At 31.0% G+C, this 27,211-nt stretch overlaps 3 protein-coding genes across 6 annotated transcripts; 1 reads left to right on the plus strand and 2 right to left on the minus strand.

Moving 5' to 3' along the window:
• Nucleotides 1-100: 100 nt before the first annotated feature.
• LOC117607166 (uncharacterized) lies at nucleotides 101-7,253 on the minus strand. The gene is made up of 7 exons (XM_034330499.2): nucleotides 6,904-7,253; nucleotides 4,917-5,151; nucleotides 2,441-2,582; nucleotides 1,985-2,296; nucleotides 1,748-1,898; nucleotides 918-1,192; nucleotides 101-846 (listed from the first exon to the last, which is right to left on the minus strand). Exons 2-7 carry the CDS (start codon nucleotides 5,123-5,125, stop codon nucleotides 634-636), a joined length of 1,302 nt encoding a protein of 433 aa, XP_034186390.1. The 5' UTR covers nucleotides 5,126-5,151; nucleotides 6,904-7,253; the 3' UTR covers nucleotides 101-633.
• A 1,643-nt stretch (nucleotides 7,254-8,896) lies between these two features.
• On the plus strand, nucleotides 8,897-14,472 carry LOC117607165 (sialin-like). The gene is made up of 8 exons (XM_034330498.2): nucleotides 8,897-9,223; nucleotides 10,642-10,883; nucleotides 10,993-11,229; nucleotides 11,558-11,642; nucleotides 11,745-11,850; nucleotides 12,057-12,318; nucleotides 12,458-12,832; nucleotides 13,592-14,472. Exons 1-8 carry the CDS (start codon nucleotides 9,190-9,192, stop codon nucleotides 13,829-13,831), a joined length of 1,581 nt encoding a protein of 526 aa, XP_034186389.2. The 5' UTR covers nucleotides 8,897-9,189; the 3' UTR covers nucleotides 13,832-14,472.
• Nucleotides 14,473-14,623: 151 nt separating this feature from the next.
• On the minus strand, nucleotides 14,624-26,975 carry LOC117607164 (uncharacterized). 4 transcript variants are annotated; one of them, XM_034330496.2, is made up of 13 exons: nucleotides 26,421-26,975; nucleotides 26,041-26,202; nucleotides 25,762-25,959; nucleotides 25,457-25,576; nucleotides 25,021-25,077; nucleotides 23,839-23,950; nucleotides 23,630-23,753; nucleotides 23,416-23,551; nucleotides 22,797-22,853; nucleotides 21,804-21,929; nucleotides 21,462-21,715; nucleotides 21,205-21,392; nucleotides 14,624-21,061 (listed from the first exon to the last, which is right to left on the minus strand). In XM_034330496.2, exons 1-13 carry the CDS (start codon nucleotides 26,446-26,448, stop codon nucleotides 20,761-20,763), a joined length of 1,863 nt encoding a protein of 620 aa, XP_034186387.1. In that variant the 5' UTR covers nucleotides 26,449-26,975; the 3' UTR covers nucleotides 14,624-20,760. The 4 variants fall into 4 exon arrangements, with proteins under 4 accessions (XP_034186387.1, XP_076548060.1, XP_076548059.1 ...); XM_076691945.1 differs by lacking the exon at nucleotides 22,797-22,853 and having other exon boundaries at nucleotides 26,421-26,923; XM_076691944.1 differs by lacking the exon at nucleotides 25,021-25,077 and having other exon boundaries at nucleotides 26,421-26,919.
• Nucleotides 26,976-27,211: the final 236 nt, after the last annotated feature.

Raw genomic sequence — 27,211 nt, forward strand, 5'->3', positions numbered from 1 at the left:
GTAAGCACACATTCGTCGCCAATATCCTTGCAGTTGACGCGATGTAAAGAACCCAAAAGAAGAAGTAGAAGAGTACCGTGGAAGTATTAAAACACAGAAATGATTTCTCTAAGAATAAGTATATTTCATTTATAATTACAACTCAGTTTGTTAGATAGATCTACATATGTATGTAAATCTTTTATTTATAAATCATTCGTTTTTTTTCTTTGAATAATTCTCACCAGATCTTATATCAACAAAATTTTAACGCAATTGATGCATTCCTTATATTTGTTCGCGACATAATCTTCCATTCAAACTGTATTGTAATATGTTATAATTGTTTATGACATAAAAATCCACCTAATGCGTTATAAAACGCACAACCGTTCGCGACGATATTGTAATTCGTGAACAATAATAATCATACGTATTTAACATTTGAATCTTGACACGATATGTATATATATATACGTTATTACTATCATCGTAATTCTCGCATGAACTGTATTAGCGTTCTTACGTTTAAGAAAACGAAAAATACAAACGTTATCGATATCACTGAACGCAAAACAATTGCGAGCTTTGAACAGTCTCGTTTCAAACCGTTTGAAGTACAAAGTATTCCTATTTAACCTTCGCTTTTAAGCCCTAACAAGGTTTACAACAACACACTACGAAATTTTCATCGTCAATTATGCGATACTGGTAGTTCTTATAAATGGTGATGTCCAATTCACGCATTTGGCTAACGTGGTCGTAGATTTTCTTGATCACTGGTGGAAAACCCGGGATATTCGCCGCGGTGGCTATTTCATCGTAATATGCCCACTGCCTCTCCATTAGTTTGTTGATATGTCTAAGCTGTGGAAATAAAGATATTTATTTATATATAAAAATAAAAGTGTTGCTATCAGGTCGGTTGTAATGCATACCGGAATACCCTGGTCGAGGAGAGCCTTCTTTTCCGCTTCGTATTCCTGGCGCATCTGCTCGGAAGAAGGTAACTGAACGCGACCCTCTAGAATACCCAAAATATATTGAGCCTGCAGATGAAACATAGGGAAGGGAATAACAATTCCTGGCAGGCCCATTACAAATAAATTCGGGTAATCGGTGTGTATCAGATGCTTGTAAACCGGCTCGACGTGATTGTTATCCGTACGTATCTCCACTTTAGATGACATAAAGGGATACGTGAATTCGTAGCCTGAAAATAGATTTCATAGCAGTTTTAGTATCACTGTACAATTGGTTTCGATGGTCAGGGTCCTACCGAGGGACAAACTCTATTTTTTAATTGTCAGTAGGAAGATCCAAAAATTTCCATTCACCTTTTAATGAAAGACAGATTATATGTACATTATTTTAAGTATCAAACAATTAGTGTCAGTAGTTGTTAGATGTTTTAATAAAATAAAATGAAATTTTACCCATGGATAGTCTTTAGAAATTAATATTTCTCTCTTTGCAAATTACGATTAAGCTAGAGATTTTTGGACCTCGCTATAGTACCTTAACTTATTATAAAAGAAAAAAAAAAATCGAAATGTCATAAATATTAATAATGATCTAAAAGTACACAACGAAGATGTGTATAATAATATTAGATAGGAAATTTTATCAAAGATTTAACATGCATTATTATTTATTTCAGGCCTGAAGAGAATTCGACAGGGCCCTGACAAAGTTCGTTTACTTATGTATGATTAATTTTGGGATACCTCAATCACTTATATGTACGAAGGAGATCAAGTCTTTTTACCGGTGCAATATATGAAGCTGTCTACTTCGGCCGTGGAACCATCACGGAAGACGAATATGTTTCCTTGGATCGATTGGATTCCTACCCTTTGTTCCACGTTTCTCGACATTCGCGAGTCCACAGGATCTGGTAAATTGTGGCTTAAATATACCTGCGTCGTCAAACAATTACCATTTTCAAAAGATCGTTAAAAATTAAATTTCTGTTGTTTCGCCATTTCGTGGAGGTTTTGTGTACCTTGTCTGCATATTGCGAGACCTCGAGGGCGATGTCAATACCGGACCAAGATGCACCGAGGATGCATACATTCTTTTTAGCATATACATCCGGTACCCTATACTGATGACTATGTATAGAATCTCCAGGGAAACTTTCAATACCTGGAATGAGTGGAATATGGCCTACAGTGTAATGACCATTACACAAGACCACAGCGTCGAACGTTTTAGTCGTTTCTACTTTGCTTTCCAGATCCTGGTACGTGACCATCCAGATTACCTGGTCGTTCGGCAAGGTTTCTGGCTCCACGTGTTTCACCAATGTGTTTAACTGGAAATTGATATCAATTTAAAATAACAATATGTTCATACGGAATTTTGTAATGGTATTTAAGTTTTTGTTTATAATTGGTACATTTCTATTATTTCTTAGGGAAATTAGCCAAACTTTTCTGATTATGCGATTCACTTTTACCTTTATATGTGGATACAAGTTAAAATGTTTGGCATAATCCCCTAGGTACTCCCGAATCACACTGTGGTGAACAAACGACGATCCTTCGTCGTATTTCAGTGGAAAATCAGGTATTTGCATTATTTCTCGAGGGAGATTTGTTCTGCAATGTGATTAAATAACTAATTAAATGCTAAACATCAAAACCTGCGAAAGTTGTATTACATACTTCTTAGTACAGCCTAAGTCTTAAGCTCGTTAATTACAGTTCTAACATTTGTCAATTTTTTTTTTTTCAATAAAAAGGTATACGTATAATATATACACCTAGAGTTAGAATTAATTAATATTTAATTATTCAAGCTTATTTGATGATGCAGTGATTACGAAATGCAATAAGAGTATCGCAGATAGTATTAGTGACATTAATTCATTTATAATTTACGTTATCGAACTTGAACTTAACAAGTAATAAATGGTATATGGATAAAATTAAAAATTTAGCTTTCCTTAATCTTTAGCAATTTCTGGTTCCGTAATTCCTATCTTATCAGGAATAACTACGATCATGTACGTCATATAAATAGAAAAATATTATCTTATTAAACTGAAAACTTCTTACTTTTTGAACCAAAAAATTGTATCTCGTAAATTCCTTTTTTATTTTGAGAACTTACAGTGATATTACATGAAACCCCTTTACTTTCGGTACCGATAGTTGTATCACATAATTCTTTATCGAACACGATAGCTTTAAAAACTGATTACACAGCAAGCAAAATCATTAATTGCCTTGAGATTTCCTACGTTCATTAGTTCACCTTAAGATGGCCTTCTATTTCTGAATCACTATGATTTCTTTTTATAGTATTACATTAAGGTCAATCTCAACAATGAATTGCCTTTTTCAATCAATGCATTAATAAACATTTGCAAAAAAGCATTGAAAAATGTCAATTCATCGTGTCACGGAGCACATGGATCATCGTAAAAGTGCAATTCCAGTAGCTTTTCTACATTTCATAATTCTTACTATCATACAGATATTATTGCGCGTACATCTTATGAAATATTCGGCAATGAAAATCAGACTATATCCTTGCGCAAAATAATCGACTTCCTATTTGTCACACGATTGAACGATTTATTGGCCAAGCGTCGAACTCGTTCGGTTTCCGGAGACTCTTAACAAACCGATTCGTTTCGTTACTATGTCAAGGAGTGTATCATCGTGTCAGTAGAGTTTATCGCAACCGACTAGACCGACTAGAACTGAACTATCGTCATCACTATATAAATGACACGAAAACAAAACGATCATCGAACGTTCTATATTTCATCGGGCCCAAATAATAATTCCAATTGTGAAAGGTGTTTACTGAACTAGGAAATTATTTTGCAGTCGTCTTAAAAACAAAGTATAAACGCGTGTTTTGCTGACGTGCTTTAGACACTTGTGGCTACGTTTAGCTGAAGAAATGTGCATTTTTCACGCTATGTTTATAGTACAATCTGTTTTGAAGCAGCACGCAGGTAGAAATTTAAATACTCGAATAAAGTTAGCGATAAAATTCAAAAATCTTTACTAATGAAGTTCAATTTGACAAATATGAAAAAATGTGTGGAATTTTCAAACGAAATGTCTTGCTTTAAAATGAAAGGAATTTTAGGCTTCTAAAATTGAGGAAGATTTAAATCATTAAAACTAAATCGCACTTTGGAAAAAAATAATAAAGATTCTACAAGACTGCAGTGTACAAGGAAGTTTTGAATAACATTTAATTTATAATTTTAATTTTAAGACATTTAATGTCTTCGTAGATTTAATGTTATTATGTCTAATTATCGTACAAAAATGCTTTCATTCACTGGACGGTGTTTACAAAGTAAAAGTATTATCACGAATATTATTATGCTTTAGTTAAGATACGTGTATTCTTTTTTTCTTTAGTTGGTACAGCGAAAATTTGTTCCTTGAATAATTATCGGATGATATGGAGCGTGCTATTCATCAACGGCGGCAGTATGTCTGTTCGTTGCAGTAATATCAAGGATGTCAGTGTCTACGTAGAAAGACATCTGAATCACTATGCAATTGAATAAGCATGGCAATTAGATAATAAAATTCGCGATGTTTAACCCTTGAACAGCGGAGCCTGGGTCAATCGTGATCTAAACTCACGAGATATACACAAGGGTATTAACCGAAAATTAAATGTATAATTTTTAAACGAAAGGGTTCCATAATATATTGGAAAAATAATTTTTCAAGAAACAGTGTAAAATTTAGAAAATGAAAATAGTATAAAATACAAAATTAAATTAGAATCGTGGCTTTCTCCATGGTCCGCCGTCGGAGGGTTGAAGTACTTGTCATGTAAACGCGTCTTTTCAATGTGCGCGATGATGAATAAATCCAAGTAATAAATGTGAAATTAATTTTAACGAAATGTAAAGAAAAAAGCAAACGAAGAAGGAGAAATAATTTCACTCTAACCTCAAGTTCTTATACATGCTACTATGAACTGGCAATCCATGTTTGTCGACATCGGTTTCGTCCGTGTAGACCCATGTTCCACCAATTTGATCGGTTTGCTCGAATAATGTAAGACTGTACGTGTCCAGCTTGGCTGCTGTATGGCGAGCTACCACTAATCCAGCCACACCACCACCGATTATGGCAATTCTGGTTTTACTGCTTGGCATATTGTCGACAGGCAACTCCTTCAAATCTATGGAAATTGAAGTTAATGAAGTAGTTGAACATTTTTTCGATGCCATAGCAGAACCATGTAACTTGCTATAACCATGTAAACGAATGTTTAAATTACTGGTTTGCGTAAGTGTTCCAGGTGAACCAGGTAAAGTCGAGTTACTGAAATTCTTGATTCTAAACGTGTTATTAGAAATATCATTTTGACTAAAAAATATTATATTTTTTAGATTTACGCAGTTATAAAAATTATGTAACTTCTATTTGAAAGGTGAAAAATGAATGATATTTACATTATTTTATTGAGAAACCAAAATTAAATTAAACTAAACATAAAACCTTTGAACCTTATAAATTTATACGTTTTAAACGTTCAATAAATTTGTTCATATAATCATCTTCCGTGAAAAATTAACTATTGAAAACATTAATCCTTTGTTGCATGATTTTATAATTTTAAGAAAATAACAATAAACAAATTTTTCAATTTTAGAAATTTATTTTTAAAAAATTATGTAATACCACAAATTTGTAATATTACATGAAAGTAAAACAAAAACTGATCATTGTAAAGGATAAGCCAAATGTTTAGATAAATCCGTTAATAATGTAATGTGTGATTCATTTACGTTTGATAAAATATAAAAATTTAATAACATATTATTTTATATAGCGTATTTACAACACTGTGCAACGAGAGGTTAAAGACATTTCATTTCTTCCAGATAACGCACAAAAATAATAAATTGTGACTGTACATTGATTAGTAATTAATATCTATTTTTTCTTGATCACTGAGCACATGTGCATCACAATCAATAATCACTTTTTTTGAGATTAGAAGTTAAAGGAATTCGTAAAATATCACGTTTACGTTCGAAGATTTTTAAGATCAAAGTACAAAACGATAAAACTATGTAGGTACATTAACGAGAAAATGATTTAAACATTTTATAACATAATCGTTAGGGCATTATTACATATTTTTATTTTAATCCAACCTTTGAATCGTGGTATATATAAATTGCTGACCAAAATATGGGATCATCTTACTTAAGACTCTCAAAATAATTTCAGTGTATAAAGATAATTTTCCACCAACATTTTTAAAAATACGACGGATATTGCTATTGCATATATTCCCTATTTTATTAATATAATCAAATGTAAAAAGCTAATCTCCTTAATTTACTAATTAATACATTGAAAAGTTCTAAAATTTTTAAAATGATGGTTAAAATTTGGAAATCGTTTAAAATCTTTTCAACGATCAATTTGAGTTGTGCTTAAAATTAAAAAGCAACATTTTTTATTTTTTCTAAGAACTAAATATTATCAATTAGAAAAAAGAAGCAATCATATTTCCAACAAATTTTTATTTGAACATTTATTGATATAAGTATAGTTCCACACTTTTGACCGGAAGTGTACGTCCATACTACTCAAAGAATAAAAGACAGGTTACAATAATGTCGTTTTGTATACGATTACTTTGAAATGAATTTAAATCATTGATCAAGAAGGAAACATTTATTTGATAGCAAAAATGATTAAAGCTATGTTACAAACTCTAAATGAAACATACAGTAAAACAATATTGCATATAAGAAATAACTAGGATCATCAAAAATTAATTAAAAGTTTCTCTAAATAATCATTAGAGTTTGACGTGGACTCCTTTCAAGGAGTTGGAAAAATAATAATGACACGTTAAGCTACCACCCCTTGACACGAACTCCCTCGAAATTTCGTCCACGAATGAAATACTTACATTTCGTGTAACGTTCAGAAGAGAAAATATAAATCAAAACACTGGAAACTCGTTGATGATTGTCTAATTAAGTATTCTTCCTCCGTTGAATAATTTAAATGGCTGTTGATAAGCAGCAAACGAACAACAAACGGATCTTGATACTCTTCACAGAGAAAATTCTCGTTTCGTTGAATAATTAAAATTGCTCGTCGATAAGGTGTTAGCGAGTAACGATAGAGCACAAGTCAAGCGTGGCGTAGATAAATATACAAGGAGAGACGTCAGTGAGCACGATGCACCAAGAAGAAAACTAATCCCGTACCGCTGGCTCGGTCAGAAGCTGAATGAAGACTGTCCATCCGAAAGCAAAGCCGTTTGTTGCAACAGTCAACTTCCCCTCCGAAGATCACTCACACGTCTTACGTAAACGCGGGAAACATTTCTTTCTAGAAACATGCCTGCTAAATTGCCATCATTAATTACCTATAAACCTATCGATCCTCAAAGGTCTTTATCGTGAAAGTAAACGGGCATAATAGTCATTAACAATTTATACTCCGTGCATTCGTGAAACTTTGAGCCAACAGGTATTTACATGTTATAGAAGACTCTTGATAACTTTCCTCTCGCTAACTTTCCGCAAAAGCCTATTGCCCTCCACACCTACTTCCACTACATAATACCATTCGCGAACCCCCAGAGAACATTTTTCACGCATGTCATTTGTTTGAGCATTCATATGCTTTCGAAGTACACATTGAATTAATTAATTCCTCTTTATTCATTAGTTAATTATTGAACAGCGGAGTCCGGGTCAGTCGTGACCTAAACTTAATAAACATATTCAAGGATATTAATCTAAAGTTAAATGTATGATTTTTAAATGAAAGAAATACGTTTCATTAAAAGAATAATTTAATTTATTATAGAAGAATAATTTAAGAATTAAGTGGCTCTCTTCATGGTCCGCCGTCTAAGGGTTGATTATTACAAGTAACTAAAGCTGAAAGAAAATTGTACGTTGCGACAGAACAAAATTACATCTTGTGTTGAATTTCTTTTTTATACTGTGCAACTATCGCTACACAGTTCGGCGACCAATTACGATAATTGCATAACCGAGTAAAAGTGATCATTGATGTTACTTAACATATGCAACTATCTTGCTTGTTTAGGAATTTCAATTTTTAACATAAAAAGTTGTTTCCAAAACCTTTTCTATCCTTTGGTTTTTAGTTGCTATATTCAGTCAAAGAAAATAACGTAATTTACGTTATTATAAAATTACTATCGTGAAAGTTATAGAAATGGTTAGCAAAAAACTTACGTATGAAAGTTATAATTCAATGTAAAAAAAGAAAAATACACTCACTGTTGTAGCAAAACTATGTAGCAAAAAATGAAAATTGTTATTTTTTTAATTTATTATTTATACTGTAATTATTAATTATAGCTTATACTATATATGTAATCTAATAAAGTAATATGTAAGAATTATGTTTTTTTAATATCTAATTATTAATAATTAATAATCAATTTTTTTTTTCTGGGATCAGAAAAAGGGCACACTTATTTTTGCCAAGCAGATCTCACGGCTGTCGATGGGGTCTACAAAGTAAAGCCAAGTTGAGAGCGGTTTACTGAAAGATGGGTTACCGCACACTTTTGGCAACATGAAAAAAACAAATAGTTGAACTGGCTGAACTAAATTCCTTTTTTATTTTCTTTAATAGAAATCTAACATGATTTTATAATACAGATTACACCCACTTACATATAAGAAACATGACCGCTCTTGGTTTTCTGCTCTACCGGAAAGTACCAAAGTTAGACAAATGAAATTTATAAGGGACATGTAGACTTCTTGTGACTGCCTGTACATCATTCGCATTCGATGAACCGAATGCATATTTCTTGATAATAAACATCACTGAACGAGAGTGGAATTATCAAAGCTAAGTCAACATACAAAACGTGAATTCTCTTTATCACGACTATTTCCGTGCTGCTGCAGATTCGCGGGCAGATTTCTCAGTGCTCGCGTGATTGTAATCGAAGAAGAGACACACAGTGTTCTTGGCGGCATTAACCCATTCACACACTTGTGAATATACTCGACAGTAATCGAAATTGATCAAAGGAAAATGTGATGTGAAATAGTTTCATGAAACTTACGCTAAAATTAATCAAATACAAAAGTGTTTTGAAATATCATGAATAGTGTACCTTAAAATACTAAAATTGAAACGCGCATAATCGTCGAAGTGATTTTCCTTGACAATTTTCCAATTTATTTGATAAATAATGGAGCAGTTGAAGAACGAGAAAATGAAGAATAGTGAGTTGAATTTTAATGCTCGAAAAATTTAAATGCAAGATTAAACAACTTGAATTTCGTTCATTTTTTTCAAGAATCATCTAACTGGTGGTGCAATTGGAAAAACTAACACTTTTTTTATTAGCGCTGAATTAAAAATTCGCCCACTATGGATTTCCACTTTTCATAAAATAACATAGTTTAAGACCATTCTTTTTTAATGATTAAGATCATTATTTTTTAGATTATATGATAGATACAGATTCAATTTTTATTTATTTTAAAGCATACGAAGTCAAAAAAGATCTCATTGAGACCTCAGCTTTTAAAGATAATTCACTGAAATTTACAATAGACTTCTATTTTCAATTTTGATCAGGAATTAACAAAATTAAAAATAAAGACGAAATTAAAGTCTACTTTTCTTTCTAAACATTTTGACATATGTATTGGATACCATATTTATTGTTCGTCGCACGATACTGTGCTACGCACGAAAAGAAGACGATCGTAAATCATCGATGATTTCTGTGTATCAATTTTTAAATATTCATGGTAAAAACATTAATTTTAATTGACAGAAAACATCGATATATCCTTGCTATCCCTAGTTGTAACACGAGAATAGAAAGTTAGTATAATAAATCAAATCGTGTTTCTAAATTACACAATTACTATTAAACATTTTGACGTTAAGCTCATACATGTTTTATGTTAATGTTTATAACATGAACATTATTGCAATATATCACTTGTATCAATGGGCAGATATTATCTGACGATAATATTAAGCGTTGTTTGCGAATGTTGTTTTGATTCTATTACGTTGTATGTAGTTTCAAGTGTCCAAACAATTAGTTGTATATACAAGTGCAGTCTGGATTTGCAAGTTTAAACATTTAATGTCAGGCATACACGACAATTTATTTGATGTACATTCATCAAGTACATTAACACATTCGAAAGCGAATCAATTGGAAAAATTAAAAATTTGTGAAATTTTTAAAGGTGTTGGATACTTTGAACTTTCACAAAGGCTGCATTCATATTTGTATACATAAGAAATAATTAACGTAACAATATTATTTTATAATATAAAAAACAATGATACGATACAGTACACTTTAAACAACAATTTTGGAAGTCTTGAAATATCATCGATTATCGAAAACAAAAGATACATAAGAACATTTAGATTTAAAACCTGAATTAATATTAGCCTTTCCGAGACATTTCTCGGAGGTGATACATTATTTGAAAAATGTAAAAATACAGACTTGTCAAAAAAAATTTGTTTTTTAGATAGTATTATTTATGTAAATAGCAGTAACGTGATCAATGTTTTGTGAATTATTTTGAAAAAAATAGTGCAGTGTAGCGTTGCCAGAACAGAAGGTTAAATCCTTTTTAATACTATATAAGAAATAACTGTGTTTCAGGAAGAGAATTGATAACATGCCGAGATGTACTCTGGTATCTGGTTTTCTTCGGTTTTGCCGCTAATTATATGATGAGGATCAACTTGAATTTGACGATAGTGGCGATGGTACTGCCTCGTCCAAAGACAACTATAATTGCACAATGCAATTCAGAATCCATCCAGCTATTACATAATAAAACGCACGACATTAACAGCACTTTTACAACACCTTCAACTATACCAATCCCATATAATGTTACGGTATGTACATTTTTAAAGATTCGATTAAAGCGAAACGCTCGGGACTGAACTTTGGCTTTAATTCAAATTTCAAATGTGTCCACCAATAATTATTAAATATTGTTCACAGTACGAAGATCGATTTGAATGGAACGAATATCAGCAAGGTTTAGCTTTAGGAGCTTACTACTGGTTGCACTGGTTATCACAACTTCCTGGCGGACTATTGGCCAGACGTTATGGGACCAAACTTGTTTATGGCTTAGGAAATTTTTTCACAGCTTTAATCGGATTTTTCATTCCATTCATAACGCATTATCATCTCTATGCTCTTGTCTTCCTACGAGTTCTTCAGGGTCTGGCTGCGGTAAGTCAACAAAGTTGCGAGCTTTCGTTTCGATTATTAATACAGTGGACTCTCGTTATATTGCTCGTAAGCGATTTGACTTTCGCACAGATTTTCAAGCATGCTAGTGCTACTCTTCCATCAGTATAGCTTACGAAAATGATACAATCTTATCTCCTTGTTTGCCTCCAACTGAAAGTTGGGAAACTTGCAAAATTTTCCGTCCCTACCATCCCGTTCGCGGCGATATAACGAGAGTCTACTGTACATTCATAACGATTGTACTAAAATTATTCAAACAGGAAAGCAATTTTTATATTTATTGCATTGCAATTGTTATCTCCCATAGGGTGTAATTTGGCCTTCGATGCATAATATGACAGCGAAATGGATACCCCCAAATGAGAGAAGCCGATTCGTCAGTGCCTATTTGGGTAAGAGTTGATCACATCTTCGGGGAAAATATATTAAATAAATAATACAATTATACTTACATGTATTTACACGTTTGTTTCTTAAGATTTGTAACTTTTCAGGTAGCTCTGTTGGTGCTGCTGTAACTTATCCACTTTGCGCCGCTGTTAGTAACACGTTCGGTTGGGCTGCAGCTTTTTATGTAACATCATTAGTTGGTGTGGTTTGGTAATGCCTTTTACACAGAAATTTTAATAGAATGGACCCTTTGCATACGTGCATCCTAATTTATAAAATATATTATATTTAGAAATTAGATTTCGTACAAAATCTACTAATTCCTAATTTGAATCTACAAGTTGTCATGTAACATTAAATAGCGAAAGTGGTTAAGGGATAAAAATGGCACCGATAAAACTAAACTGATTTTAAAGGTACGTTTTCTGGCTGTTCCTGGTGTACGATTCGCCCCAGCAACATCCCCGAATAAGTGACAAAGAAAAGAAATACATTTTGGATAATCTTGGGGATTCAGTCGACGAACAGGAGACCAGAATACCATGGAAATCCATACTGACGTCGCGTCCAGTTTGGGTTACCATCGCTGCTAACTGGAGCAGTGGATGGGGTTTTCTTACTTTGATGACCCAAGCACCGTCCTACTTTAATTTTATTCATGGATGGAACATCAATGCGGTAAATGAAACATATTTTTTTAGGAAACTTAGAAAATAATCGCTCTAAACACAAAATGAAAAATACATGGCAATTGATCCTCTGTTTAGATAATTTTCAATGTTTATTTTCAATTTTATTTGATTTTTTATATTTGCAGGTTGGTATGATCTCTGGAGCTCCACATTTAATGAGAATGATCTTCTCCTATTATTTTTCAATTATGAGCGATTGGCTGATACGTACGAAGAGGATGAGCTTGACGAACGTTAGGAAACTGGCCACTTTTGTGTCCACGGGTCTTCTAGGCGTCCTCATCTTGATATTGGGTTTCAGTGGATGCCAACCAACTCTCGCTATAATCTTTATGATGGCAGGGATTACTATAAACGGTGCAGTTTCCGCTTCCAGTTTCGCAAACTTCGTTGATCTGAGCCCGAATTATGCTAGTGTTCTGCTTGGTTTATGCGGATTGGTGGTGATTTGGAGTGGTTTCATTTCACCTGCAGTCGTTGGCGTTTTGACAAACAATAACGTGAGTAACAAATACGATACTTTATTCAAACAAGCGCATACTCCAACTGATGGTTTAGGGTTTAGACTATTCATTTTATGGGTGTAATTGCTAACCCATTCAGGTTAAGTTTTTCGACCCAAGAATAAAATTCCTTACGCTGACGTAGAGTCAGGCGTTGAGTCTTCCGTACCCGATACAATGATTGGTCAAACCCATGAATATACAATTCATCCATGTCCGGCTCCACTTGGAGGGTGGTGGCTGCTGGAGAGTGGATATTTTTTTTACGCTGTTGCACCCTTTAACACCGCCGCGCCGGTTTGACACTATCTTATTAATTTTATGGATAGGTACTATTTGACACTAAAAAATGATCGACATTATTATCTATTGTGATGCTACTCGCGATCCTTTTTTTTTTAATTATTCAAGTTTATTAAGTCAATCATCGATAAATCTCATGGTATTCAACGAGTATTTAATAACGAACCATTCTTTTTCTTTACGATCTTCCTTATTTAATTTGCAATAAGACAGATAAAAGCGAAATTACGACTTCCGTGATTAATCATTATCTATCTATAATCTTGACAAATTTATAAACTTCCGTATGGTTGTTCAAACATTACCGCATTATCTCTTATCAAACTTAGTGTACATTAAGTTTGCTGACATAAAGGTATTATAAAATGGCACATATGAGACACATCAATTTGAAGCTAATTTACCTTATAGTTACGCGTGTATACAAATTAATTACTTTGTACTGTTTTTCAGCAAACTATATCCCAGTGGCGTTCAGTTTTTATCATAGCAGCGATAAATTCGTTTGCTGGAACTATTATATTCTTGTTATTCGGAACATCAAAGGAACAACGGTGGAACAAATACGGGAAAGTCGACGAAAAAATGGAACAAGAAATGCAGAAATTGACGAAAGCAACTGCTATAAAATGCGAGGAAGGAAATGAAAAAATGGACGTAAACGAAAAAGATAAAATGATTGAACAGAAATGAGGAAAGTGAAAGCAGAAATACAGTACATACTGATTAAAAGTGATAGAACATGTTGTATTAACGTTAAACCACCGAAGAATAATAAAATATCATCTAAGAATATAAAAATAAGTAATCAATGAAATTTATAAAATTTCAACCATTGAATTATGATTGCTGTCACAATATTATACTGATAAAAATTGTCCAAAATTCATAATTTATGTAACATTCCAAGTATTTTACAAATTTACAGCGGTACTGCACGTTTATTTAATCAAGTATATTTGTTTCAAAGTGGTATTTTCGCTGTTCACAGCTCCAAGAACACAAAAATGAAAGTCATTAGCAAGAAAATTAAGGAAAATGTGTTCATTAAAATTCCATATTTATCAGCATTTTAATGAATTTTTTAAAGACTGAATTATATATCAATTAAAAAATGTTTAACGAAATACTTGATCCAGTGTGGAATACCTTAAATATTTTTAATAATATCAGATATAAAAATGGTAGAAATATTTTATTTTAACAATATTTGAAACAAAGAAGTATTTATATTGTTACAATACCAGTGTACGTTGAGATCACTAATACAGGTAAGCAAAGTAGAAAAAAAGTGTGAAGAAATGATAAAAAATTATCAATTGATTAATTAATATTTCGTTAAATAAAAGATATTGTAAGATTTATATTAGTAATAAAGATTTTAATATAGACACGCTTCGTTTTGCATACTAACACATTAAACAATAAAACTTTACTAAAATTTCCTTAATTGCAATTTCGACACTTTATACAAGAACAAGATGAATTTCATATTTAAATCCAATTTTAGCAAAATTTGAAGGCACGAGGAAAATAGACTTAATATGCCAAACAATTGATCAAAAATATGAAGAAAAAAAAAATTAGAATTACATTTTCACATTTCATGTGCTCAACAAATATTCTATCTTACTAATTTAATCACATAAAATTGTACACAAATTTAATATACAAAAGAATTACAACACTATGTTATACACAAAATATATAGCAATAAACGTAGGAACAATGGACCTTTATTTATTGAAACCACATTATGGAGATGAAATTTCATAAAGATCTACGTGAAGTTGATACGAAAAGATTTCTTCACCTGTCGAAATTAAAAATAGTACTTTCATATAAATTTGTCTATCTTGATTTTTACAAATTCTCATCCCTGGAACAAAATTATTTTTGAACAAAAATTTTTCTCTTTAAACAAAATTATATACCGTTATTTGTTTTTATACTAAATTTTAACAAAAATTTCTTTTTTACTTTTTCTTTTCGCATACCATATTACCTATTTTATAACAGAACCGAACATTCGGGATCCAATTTACAATGACTCATATTTGTTTACACATTTACAAACTTTAAGAAAAATACAGAAAACCATATTTTACTGTGAGATTTTGAATAAAATAATTGACAAAAAATGAATGCCAAAGTTATTGCATTATGTTTCATTTATCTTAATTATTGCGCACGTTCATATCATTAAATCAATAACATACAGTTATTTTGCGCAACAAATAAAACTTTTACGTAAAAAAATGTTTGAGTCACTGTATTTCCATCATAGCTCTCTCTGTGTACTTTTCCTTACTTCACGCAGAAAAGCCCAGATATTATCACAGTTTCTCTTCCGCGTTGAAGTAACTTACAATTAGATAAAACACTTTGTTTCCTCTTCCCCTGTAAATATTGTAATTCTAATAAAATGCTACTAATCATGGAAGCTACCAAAACATTCACCGAAATTACTATCATTCTTCTAATTACCATTAAATTCAATCTTGTTATCTCTTTTCCAAAATTTGATTTCGTCATGAAATATTTATTTTCCGCTTACAACACCAGCCTCGTTAATTCTGGACTGACATATTTTCAAAAATGTTGCAAATTAAATATTGGAACTATCTACCAGAAAATTATACACAATTAATCCATAAATTAATAGAAATAAACCTTTTTCCACGATTTTGAGAAAATGCGCCAATGTGATGTCTAATTCGTGTGAAAATTAGTATATATAATTTCATGGAAAACGTTTCGGTGGCACCCATTTTGTTAACCGGGCAATATCTAAGCTTAAAGGTCTCATGTCAATACGAATCGTTCTGATGGCCGGAAGACTACTCGAATATAAGCATAAAAAGAAGTATAAATTTTCATTTCTGAACCTTTAAAACTTCTTTCAACACACATTACAGTCATTAGTTACTAAATTAGAACGATAGATTATTTTTCCGAATCAAAATGGCATGTAATAGTTACAATAAATATTTAAGACATTAGCTTCTACTGGACAAAATTGAAATCCATTGTGATTGTATGTACATTACGGAAGCTAAATAAGTTTCACTTTACACGTTCGTTAGAATTCTCATTTTGCATGTCTAATAAGAAATTCGGTTTTAATTTACAATTAAATATAAAGAATAGTACAATGTGTAAAAAAAGTTCAATGATTTGAAATGAATGATTTCATTTTGTATTTCATATTTAGAAAATATATTACAGCAAATTAATAATTGTGTGATTTATTGCAAGTGACTGTTCAAATGAGTGTTATTAACGAAAGTGTTAAATACAAACCAGCTGGACGTACATAAGGGTGTCCCATGCAACTGGGCCAAACTACAGCTCTAAAATTGTATAAGATAGAAAAAAAGTCTTGGAAAAAATTAAATGGTGTCGAATGGAATATCAATGTGATGCATGTGTCGGTACCGGAAATGAAGCGGTTCCAAAGATTTCAAGGTTGTCTTCGCTTTTTAAAACAGAATTAGATACATAGCTTTCTATACGTCAATCGAAGCGTCTTTTTATTATCTACAAAAAAGTATTAAAGCACCTGGGTCGAAAATTGATTAATTAAAAAGATATCTTGGGGAGAGACAGGTAGAGTCTAGTGGTTTCTCCCACAGATATCTTTTAAACCATTCAATTTTCGACCCAGATACCTTAATACTTTTTTATACAGAATAAAAATACGCTTCGATTGATATGTAACAAAGTATATAATTCTATAAAAATTTGTTAGACCCTAAGCTCTCTCTGTTTCTTCCTAAAATATCTTTTGAACTAATTAATTTTCGACCCAGGTCTCTAATACCTTTTCATACAGAATAACAAAATGCATTGGCATGGGCATAGCTTGTCCCAGCTGCATGAGACGTCTTATACACTGCCAACTAAAAGTTTGGAATCACCTATTTATCAAATATTTTATGGACGATATAACGAATGAGTTGTAATTCCACAACTACTTTTAAGTAAAACATTATAGCAAGTTTTGCTATTTTTAAAACATTGAAGTCTGAGGATTCCACTTCTGGACCTTGGCTTATTAATAACTGAGTCTTTTACAATCAGCTACGTAGTAACATTTGCAAGTCAAATTTTACGTAATATACAAAAACTTGATTTACATTACTCATACACATCCAAATACTTTGGTAATCGTTCTAATAATTTTAAAATAATATACATGTGCAATAAGAAACCATAGGAAATCTGATTATTTTATTTTATTATTTTTTGCAACATTGAAGAACGAAAGAAAAATGGTTTTAGTAAGTAAAGCTGCACAATTTAATAAAAATTGTTTATTTTTTGTTGATCTCTGTGATCTATGGTTTGTACAGCGGTTCCAAACTTTTGGCAGGCATCGATCACTTAACGGTACAGGCTACATGTAAAATAGACAGAAAACACAATAGTGCGACTAGCGTTTAAAGCGCCCGATATTAACACAAATCTTGTAAATGCATAATTATGGAAGCTTGAAGCCCGAAAGCCCCGTTTAAACGTAACAACAAAGTTCATTCGTGCCATACAAAATAATGTCTAGGCCTTATAAGTAGGAATCTGTTATCAGGTAAATTGAACTTAAGAGTTTTACCACATAATAAAACTTATATAATATTTTTATATATATTAAATATTTTAAATAACTGTATATCTGTATTTACGTATTCGTGTGTCTGTATTTAATAATACATATATATTATGATAATCATTCTCTATATAGAATTTGAAAAATGTGCTTCTACGCAACAAGTGATTTGTGTATTTTTTTCTTTTTTTCTTCATTGATTAATCTGAGGTCCTGCCACTCCCTTTTCTTTCTACTCTTATCTTTCACCTAATATATCAATATCATATATACAGAGTGCTCACCAGTGTTCTGACAAAAAATATTGAATACAAAAACTGATCTATTCCAAACATGCAATATCCAGGAATTATATTTACTTTTAAATAAAGTCAATGACATCCAAAACAGCAATGATGGTATTAGTTAAAATGTAACAGTGATATGGTGTTATTAATGAAAGTTAAAACAGTCTTCTTTTTCTATTGAATTTTCTGCTACTTGTTGTTTTTTGTTTGAAATAGAAACATTTTTGTATAAAATATTTTTTACAGGCTGAACATCCCGTTCATTCAAAACAATAAAAACTAAATAACATTCGTGAAATGAAAATTGTTTACATATTTTGTAAATTATAAAATATAAATGTCTTTAAATAACAAACAAATAAATAAATAAATAAAGAGCTTCTCAGTGACAATCAATGACATATACCGAATTTATATCATCACGATCCAGGTTGAATTCTAAGATTTTGATACTGCTAACAATGCATGTGTACTTACTTATGTCTACATGTACGTACTACTTTTCTAATCGTTTAGATTTATGCTCGAATCCGATAGTTGCATGTCACTTAAATATTATACTATATAGAGTTCTCATATGCTACCCTGTGCTTTAGAATCTATCAAGACGTTGAAATGCGAGGAAGTTACATTTTGAAAGGTTCTTTAACAAACCTTAAAGGTATTGAATTTCCTTTCTTTTTTCTATTAAGGTTTTTCAAACCCTTGAATATTCGCGTCGACTTTTTAAAGAGACAATACAATTCAGTAATATTTTGGTCTGTTTTGCTGGCAACGAGGATACCACTCTAAAAGATAAAGTACAATATTGCTTGTAAACAAAATTCGGTTCAATTTCAGGTTTAACTATTAATCTGATTATGTAATAATGATTGAAAGTTGATAATTTGATTTCTGGAATACCTCTAATTTCTTTATCTTTCAGAGATATTTCCCTTACTTCCCCATCAACCAAATATATTGAACACATTGGCACTTGGATTAATTAATTTTAATTAATTGTACAATTTATAATGTATTTGGTATGTATACTACCATCCAAAGTTTTAATTGCACTTATTAATTTAGATAAAATTATGTACAATAAAATGGAATTTCTGCATTTTTTCAAATTTTGGTAGGTGATTTGTAGAATACATACAAAAATAAAATGTGAAACTTTAATCAATTTAAATGCATTGGAATAATAATATATCCAATGACTATACAAGAAAAAAATCATAATTAATAGGTAAAAAAAAATCTGCTATGATCCTTTAATTTTATATACAAATAAATTGTATTTATGTACTGATTTTAGTGAAAGCATATCTTTCACTTGTTGTATTTAATAGGTTTATGAAAAGGGATACCATACTTAGAAATATTCGCTATGCTTCTGTTATTTCTGAAAGTACAATCAAACCTTCGGACGGTATCATATATTTATACTTTTTTAGCTCTCCCAATTCTGTGGATATACACATTTATGACCCACGAATAAAGTCGGCAACTCTGTTTGAAACGGCAATATACTCTGATAAACATGTAATATTTCCTATGACAATGTTTTAACGACACATTGATTGCGTTTCAATAAATACTGCCAAATTACTTTCTGCTTTCAATGTTAGATATCACATTCTACGATTAAATTGTTTTGCTGACTACACCCAAGGCTTCATTTAAAGCTTTTCATGGTTCTATCTATTTTAATTCGGATCCTGTCCGATAAGATTTGATATTCGAGGACCTTATTATTACAATAATTAAACTATATAACTATTGTAAAAATTATGATCTCTCATATTGTGAAATGTATTGTTTTGCTATGTAATAGACTTTTAAAGAATCTACGCGTGTGCAAATGAAAATGGCACCAGTCTTAAGATCACTGAACTGATTAGTCTTGTATAGTATTGAGAATGGTAGGCTTCCCTGGGGAAAATGACAATTGCCCCCTCGGGCCTGGCCGGATTTTTGGATTCCCGATCCTCCTCGGAGACTTTCCCTTCCTCAAGTTTCCATCGCTTTTCACAAGCGGTCCCTGTAACGCCATTTTCCTTAGGGGAGCCTATTGTACTCGATACTGTACATTAATTTCTCAACCTCGTACTTAAGCAATATAAAAGAATAATATTTGCATATAAATCCTATAAAATTTTCAAAATTACATAAAACTAATAACAGTACAAATGGATATAAATATTAGATTAATAGTTTTGAAAAGGTATACGTTCCTTATAAATGCAAAGATTGTAAAAAATGTTCTCCAAACAGCTGTCTCAAAATGAATTTTCATTCATTAGGTGTATAATTTTTGAGCGATATAGAAATGATTTAGAAAGCGTGAGCGTACTATATTATTGATTCCTACCATTTAAAGAGTCATTCGTACTAACTATAATTTCCTTAATTAAAATGCACTTGGTGCATCTTACTATCATAAGTTTCAATCACAATCATACTTTCTGATGATCGTAAGACAAATGATTGATTTATGTCGCATTTTCAATGCGACATCTATTAAGTGACCCAAGAAAATAAAACTAAATTGTTCACTGAATAATTATTATGCAATTTTCGCGCTTGATTTACCTCAAGCGCATTAATTATTTTAAATGAATAAAAATAGTTGGTCCACCTTGTATAGAAGGGCTGCATAAAATAGAAATTGCAAAAAAATTACACTACTCTTACGCATAACATACTATGCGGAATGAAAGGAAAAGCAACGTTCAATAAGGATATTACACGTTAGTGGGTGGATCCATAGCGCAAATGATAGATTTCATCACGCTAGCAGCAGCTAAGGACGCAAAGGGCTGCCATTCTTTTATACGGGAGCCATCTTTGTAATCAGAAATACCTCGAATAACGGCGAAACTTTCACGGCAATTACCCAAAATACTTTCAACTACGGCGTCCATTTCTGCATCGAATGCGAGGGCTCGAAAACGAGCCGCAAATTTCTGCCTAAGTTGATCGTCGCGAGCGATATGTCTACCGGATGCCACTGGAGCTAAATGAATGCGTGAACAACCATCCACCCTGTAACATAAGAACACTTATTTCTATTATTTTATTAAAAATTTTGAAGATCAATACTGCGTAAGGTTTTCGAAACACATAACTATAAATCATCACAATACTTGAAAATAATAAATTTATTTTAAAATATGTATGATAATAACCTTTTATTTACAGCATCGGAGGGCGCAGTAGGATGTGCAACTTCAATAACATCTCTTTCACCAATAGCCATATATAATTTATCAGATTCCGGCGGTGGTGCTTTAAAATCATGTTCCGTTTGATTACTTAATGCATCTAAACCTTCTTTCAGGTACTTTTGCCATGGAGGATTTGGTTCATTCTCCGACTGAAAGAATTACAATTTGTAAATAACATAATCAATACCATTAAATTTTTAATAGTAAAAGACACTTACTTGGTCTCTAAGATTGGCAGCAATTTCTTGAAGATATAAATTTGGTGGGCAGTATTCTTTGGTTTCAAAATGATAATCACCACTTTCGTTCATCTTTGCACTTTCACAATAAGCATAGATGTACTTTTTGTTAACAGGAGCAGGATATGAAACAACCACATCACCAAGTCGTACATGTTTATTATAATCTGTATAATGTGGCACACCTCCTCCAATTCCGATTAGAAAAACGAAATCCACTTTTTGAAATGTACCTAGAAATTATTTAAATTTGATTATTTATACTTGAAATTTATTATAAACAATGTTAATCATAAAAAGAACAAACTGCTTAAATGTTACCTAATAATCTAGTAGTTGTATTTCCTGCTGCAGTCATTGCTTCTCTTGTATGACCTACAGTTGGTAGCTTTGTACATACAATTCTGTGTGCACCAATATTACCTAATGTATAAACATTTGATTCACCTATAACAAAAATTGTCTCATGTTACATGACTCAAATTTTATACAACTGAAAATTCTGAAATCTGTGTATAGTACAAGTGCATTGTGCTGCTATCAATAGACTGGTATCAAATCTGTGTTATATTGTGATTAAATTGATTAAAAACGAATCATTCCAAATAGATGCAATTGTGTTCAGTAACCATTATCAGGTATGCAATTAAATTTATCAATAAAAAATTTATTAGTACATCAAATAATTTCATTTTCTTTATGGTTGTATTTATTCATAAATACATGGTTATTTAAGATATAAAATATCTATTTTTGCATATTCAAAGATGTATAATGTAAAATTGTTGCTATATCTTGAAGAAAAAGTTTACAAAATAAAATATTAATAACATAATAAAATGAAGTGTATACGTAAAAAATAAAAAAATTGATATTTGTGTTATTAACCGGTTTTTTTTTTTATAAGAATAAAAACAATAATTATAAAAAGTTAGTACCAGTCACAAATAAGGATAAAAACAAATAAAATAACACATAAATGAAGGACATAAAAATAGCAGACGTAATTTGTGATAACCATGCCCGTTTAATATGTATGTGCGAAAGACATAATGTAGTTCACTAACATTGCTGAAAGAATAAATGTTTTAAATATGGGAACATGATACATGAGATGATGTTTGAGCGATTCTATTGTAACATAACAAAATGTTGTATTTGTCATGTAACAAATATTTTTAAAATATCCATTAAGGTAAATTTTTTACGGCACAATGGCTCTGCAACGATTCTTAGAAACAAGCAATTGGCAAGCTGTAACGTTAAACGACATTGAAACGAAACAAAAAGAAACTATATTACAGACTACTTTACCGAAACGGCATATCACTCGCGGTACTCCGTCTGTCGCATCAGGTGAACTTGCCGTACCTAAAGTTTCATGCGTAATGAACTAATGTTCCCAATACTTTTAACGCTTTTACCATCGATTACCACGCGATATTAACACTTTACTGGCCGGGGAGTTGCACGAGTAACTTTTACCAAAGGCTAGTTCTTTCTATCAAGAATTGACAAGAAATGATTGTTGCTCCAAAGTCCGCCAATAAAGTGTTACAATTAACATAATTATTTCAAAAACTAGTATTCTATACAATGTAAAATACAGTCAATATTTCTCAAAACACAATATTTGTTAAATATTTCAATTTAAACTTTAAATTTATTATATACAATATAATAAAAACTAAATCAGACTAATAAAAAAAAATGCAATCAGAGTATCAATAATAAAATATTGCTTTATCTTTGAAAATATAATAACAGCATGTTCTGTTTGTTTGCATTGGAAAATAAAAATAGTAATTAATGTCTTGAAGACAAATTATTATTTTGTGTTCCTTCTATGTAACTGTATATTATTAACATTGATTTATAAACTGGGTGTAAAAGAAAAGAGTAATTATTAGATGATAATAAGAATATATCTTACCAACAGTTGTATAACGAACAAACGTCTCTTTGTTTTCAATCATTGAATCAACTGCCAGTTTCTCACAATATTGTGCAGTAATAATTGCTATAGTTGGTTGTTTTGCACTTGCCATAGTTGGCATTTGTTTTACGACCTAGAACCAAATAATAAAATACTTTGTTATGAAAATTTGTGATTATAAAACCAGTTAAAATATCCAAATAAAATTTACTTGAACTTGAGTATCTTGGTGCACAACTCTAGTGAAAGCTCCATGTTCCATTGCTTTAACAACACCCTTTTCTTGTAATTCTTTTAACTTTATTTCAACAGCAGAAGGATCCCACCCATGTTCTCTATAATAAGTATAATCATAATATTAGCATTTTAATTTTTATGTATCTAGAATATTGATTGAAACATAGTTTTTAAAAATCTTACTTTGCCATATCAGTAACTGTTACTGGATTTGGATAAGCTGACTCAATAAGTTCTAATACTTTTTCTAATGTCAGTTCAATTACTTGTCCCATAACTGTTTCATCTGTTGACACTATTAAATAAATATAAAAAAATATTAAATACATCACTTTGTGTTGTATCAGTTATATGCAAATAATTTTTTAATAAAATTTTTATGAATAAGTAACTACAATTTTTGTAACTGCATATGGTACATTGTCTGCGTTTGCCATATTATATATGGTGAAGAACTACTTTCAATTTAAAATAAGAAGGTAACTTGTAATACTAATGCCTTTTGTAGTATTACTGACACAGAAATTAAATCTACTTATCTCATATGGCAGTAACCATGAGAACAAGGTAAAATCTTTAAATAGACGCTATATAGCACTGTGCTAAATTGTAAGATAGTAATGAAATTATTGCCAAGTTTACACTAAATCTATTAAAAATAAATTCTGGAAGAGACAATGTGAAATATTAAATTTTTTTAATTAATATTAAACACATCAAATGATACTATATTATTCATACAATTAGTTGTATGGGTTAAAATTTTGTATCTCATTAGACAAAGAATAACAATATTGTATTTATAACCATGCACTTAAATAACAAGCATCATATACTTCATAAATAATTTAAATAAAATGGTTAAAAATAGAATATCTCTTTCTACTCAATGACCAAAAATAAAAATTTTTATTATAAATTCCATTTTCCCAATTTACGATTGAATCACTACAAATTTCAATTTTAATTGTTGACTGAATGTGAATCAAATAATAAACATTTAAAATCTGTGTTATTATGTAAAGCCAAAGCTAAGGAGCATGAAGTGTTAAGCCAATATTGTTATGGTTACTACTTTGTTGTGTGAAGCAGTAAAATATATATCTACCGGTCAACATAAGACAGAGCTACTATTTTTGTAACTGATCACATTTTTTTTCTTTGCTATATCCTACACAGTGTTCATCTATTTTATTACTTTGCATTTTAAACAAAAATTTTGCAACGAAAGAAACATCTTTGTATAATTCCTGACCGGCAAATATTAAATTGTTATTGTTTTCGTACAATAGCCTGCATGTAAAAAAATTATATAAACATAAACAAATTGTGATAAAGTATGCAATTTTTTTCAACAACTCCAACCTGATTTCCAAATAATTTTCTTATATGGAAGTGTCAATTGTATGTGACCAGTATCAGCTGTGAATAACAAAGATTAAAAATAACATTTTTATTTCATATCAGAAAAATTATACAACATGTATAAGAAAATCTGCACAAGTAACATGATTAATACAAATTTTAAGTGTGCATTTCCTTCAGTTGTAATGTACACTTGAGACACTCCTCCAATATCTTTCAATCAAGTACCATTTAGTTCAATGAGTCTAATCAAATAAATCTTGATGCTACTCCCTACTTGAGGATTATTTCATTAAAATGAGAAGAAGTATATGTTATTGAATAATAAAACCAGTGAAACTAGATTTTGATATGGAATTAATTTTCAATTATCTATCCAGTATATTATTACTTCAAAAAGACAAATTAATTTATTGTAACAGAATGTATTACTTACATGGTCTAGCTGGAAGAGTTATTGGTTCTTCAAGCTGTCTCAATTCTACTTCTATCTTTTTAATAGTGGAGTACTTGTGTAACATTAATTTCATTATTTTTTTTATAAAACCAACATAATCTGTAAAAAAGAAAACATAGACTTTACTAAAACCATTATATGGAAATAGTAGTACAGTTTTAAATGGTTTCAATACTAAAGAATTGAACAGAAATTATATCCTGGTAGATATGTTAATAAACAGTAGGATTAACTATATATAATTATACCTCCAAATCATTATAAATATTTAAAATAATTTTTACCTCTTGGAAATTCTTGTGGACTCACTAATTCCCTGAAAAATTCTTGTGCTACACTAGGATGTTCACTCTCTAACAATGTACCAGAAAACCAAAATTGAAGAGTTCTTGATTCCTGCGTGTGTTTTCCAGTTTGAGCACTTACCAAAAATACTCTGAATTGTAAACAAAGATGTGCTGGATGAATTTCACCATTTGTAACTAAGAAAAAATATATAAAATTAATTTTTTGTACATTGAAAATATTTTAGCACATTGAAAAACTATAAAACATTTATATACCAGAAGCTGCTTGCTTATTAATAACTATTCCTTTATGATCCCCTCCAGCAATGTGAACATTATTTTCATTTTCATTTTTTGCTGGTGGTTCTAGAAATTGCCTTTCTATTATAAGTGTTGTAGAATTTGCAGTTTTACATTTTGGTGTCATGACAATGTGTTCTGACAAAAGAAAAATATTACTTAAACTATTTAATGTATTATAACTTCACATAAAGATTTAAGCATGACATGTAAATTCCTTTCATCTATTTTAATAAGATATTGTAACATATGGTCGTAACAAGAAAAAAAAGAACACTTCATGTTGTTAAATTTTACCTTTAAATAATTTAGTTTAGAATAAATTAAAATTTTTAAATAAATTTTTATACACAAACCTGTCTCTTTATTATCCATCTCGGTCATTGTTTTTCTTATCTGTTATCTTTATTCTGATAAGTATTTATTTACGATTTCAGAAAATAAAAAATAGTTAATAAGTGTCACTGAAGCTCAATATACTACGAGTTCAAACTCTGTTCAACTAACGACGGTCAGTCTTCTACTGTGCGACTTTTTAACCGCCTTTCCTTATAGTCCCACCACAGAGCTCGGTGTTCGCGCCTGTCAAAATGAGAACTCTATATAACCTCTTTGTTCTGTTTGATTAGCATTTCCTCACGTAAATAGGGCGAGAATAATTTCTAATGGGTAATGCATAATAGAAAAATGCACAGTGTCTATTGATACATAAAATGGGCGACGCTCAACGATCGGCTTGAACACTATCGTTAAAACAATTATCGATCGAAATAGTGACACATGACACCGCCCTACGCCATACTTATATCAACGAATATATACCGTAGTTCACCAGAGTCCATAACTGCGAAAAGATCAGTTTTCGTTCTTCACGCATCTCCAGTGCGCATCTTTGCCCTGATTGGCGATACTCCCAAATGAAGTGGAAAGCGATTAGCAGAGAGCTCGCTGCGTTCCCCCACCATCTTCCAACCTGCGCGTCGCATTTATGGTGAACTGCGGTATATATACAGTGACTATAATCACTGCTTATATTTAACCATGACGTGTATATTTAAATTACGTCATCTATGGTTTTTTGTAAACGAAAAGATGCATCATATCTGTTAAATTGTGACGTCAACATTCATCATTATACATACATATA

This window comes from Osmia lignaria, chromosome 14 (assembly GCF_051020975.1).
Source record: "Osmia lignaria lignaria isolate PbOS001 chromosome 14, iyOsmLign1, whole genome shotgun sequence".
In the NCBI taxonomy this organism is placed as follows: Eukaryota; Metazoa; Arthropoda; class Insecta; order Hymenoptera; family Megachilidae; genus Osmia; species Osmia lignaria.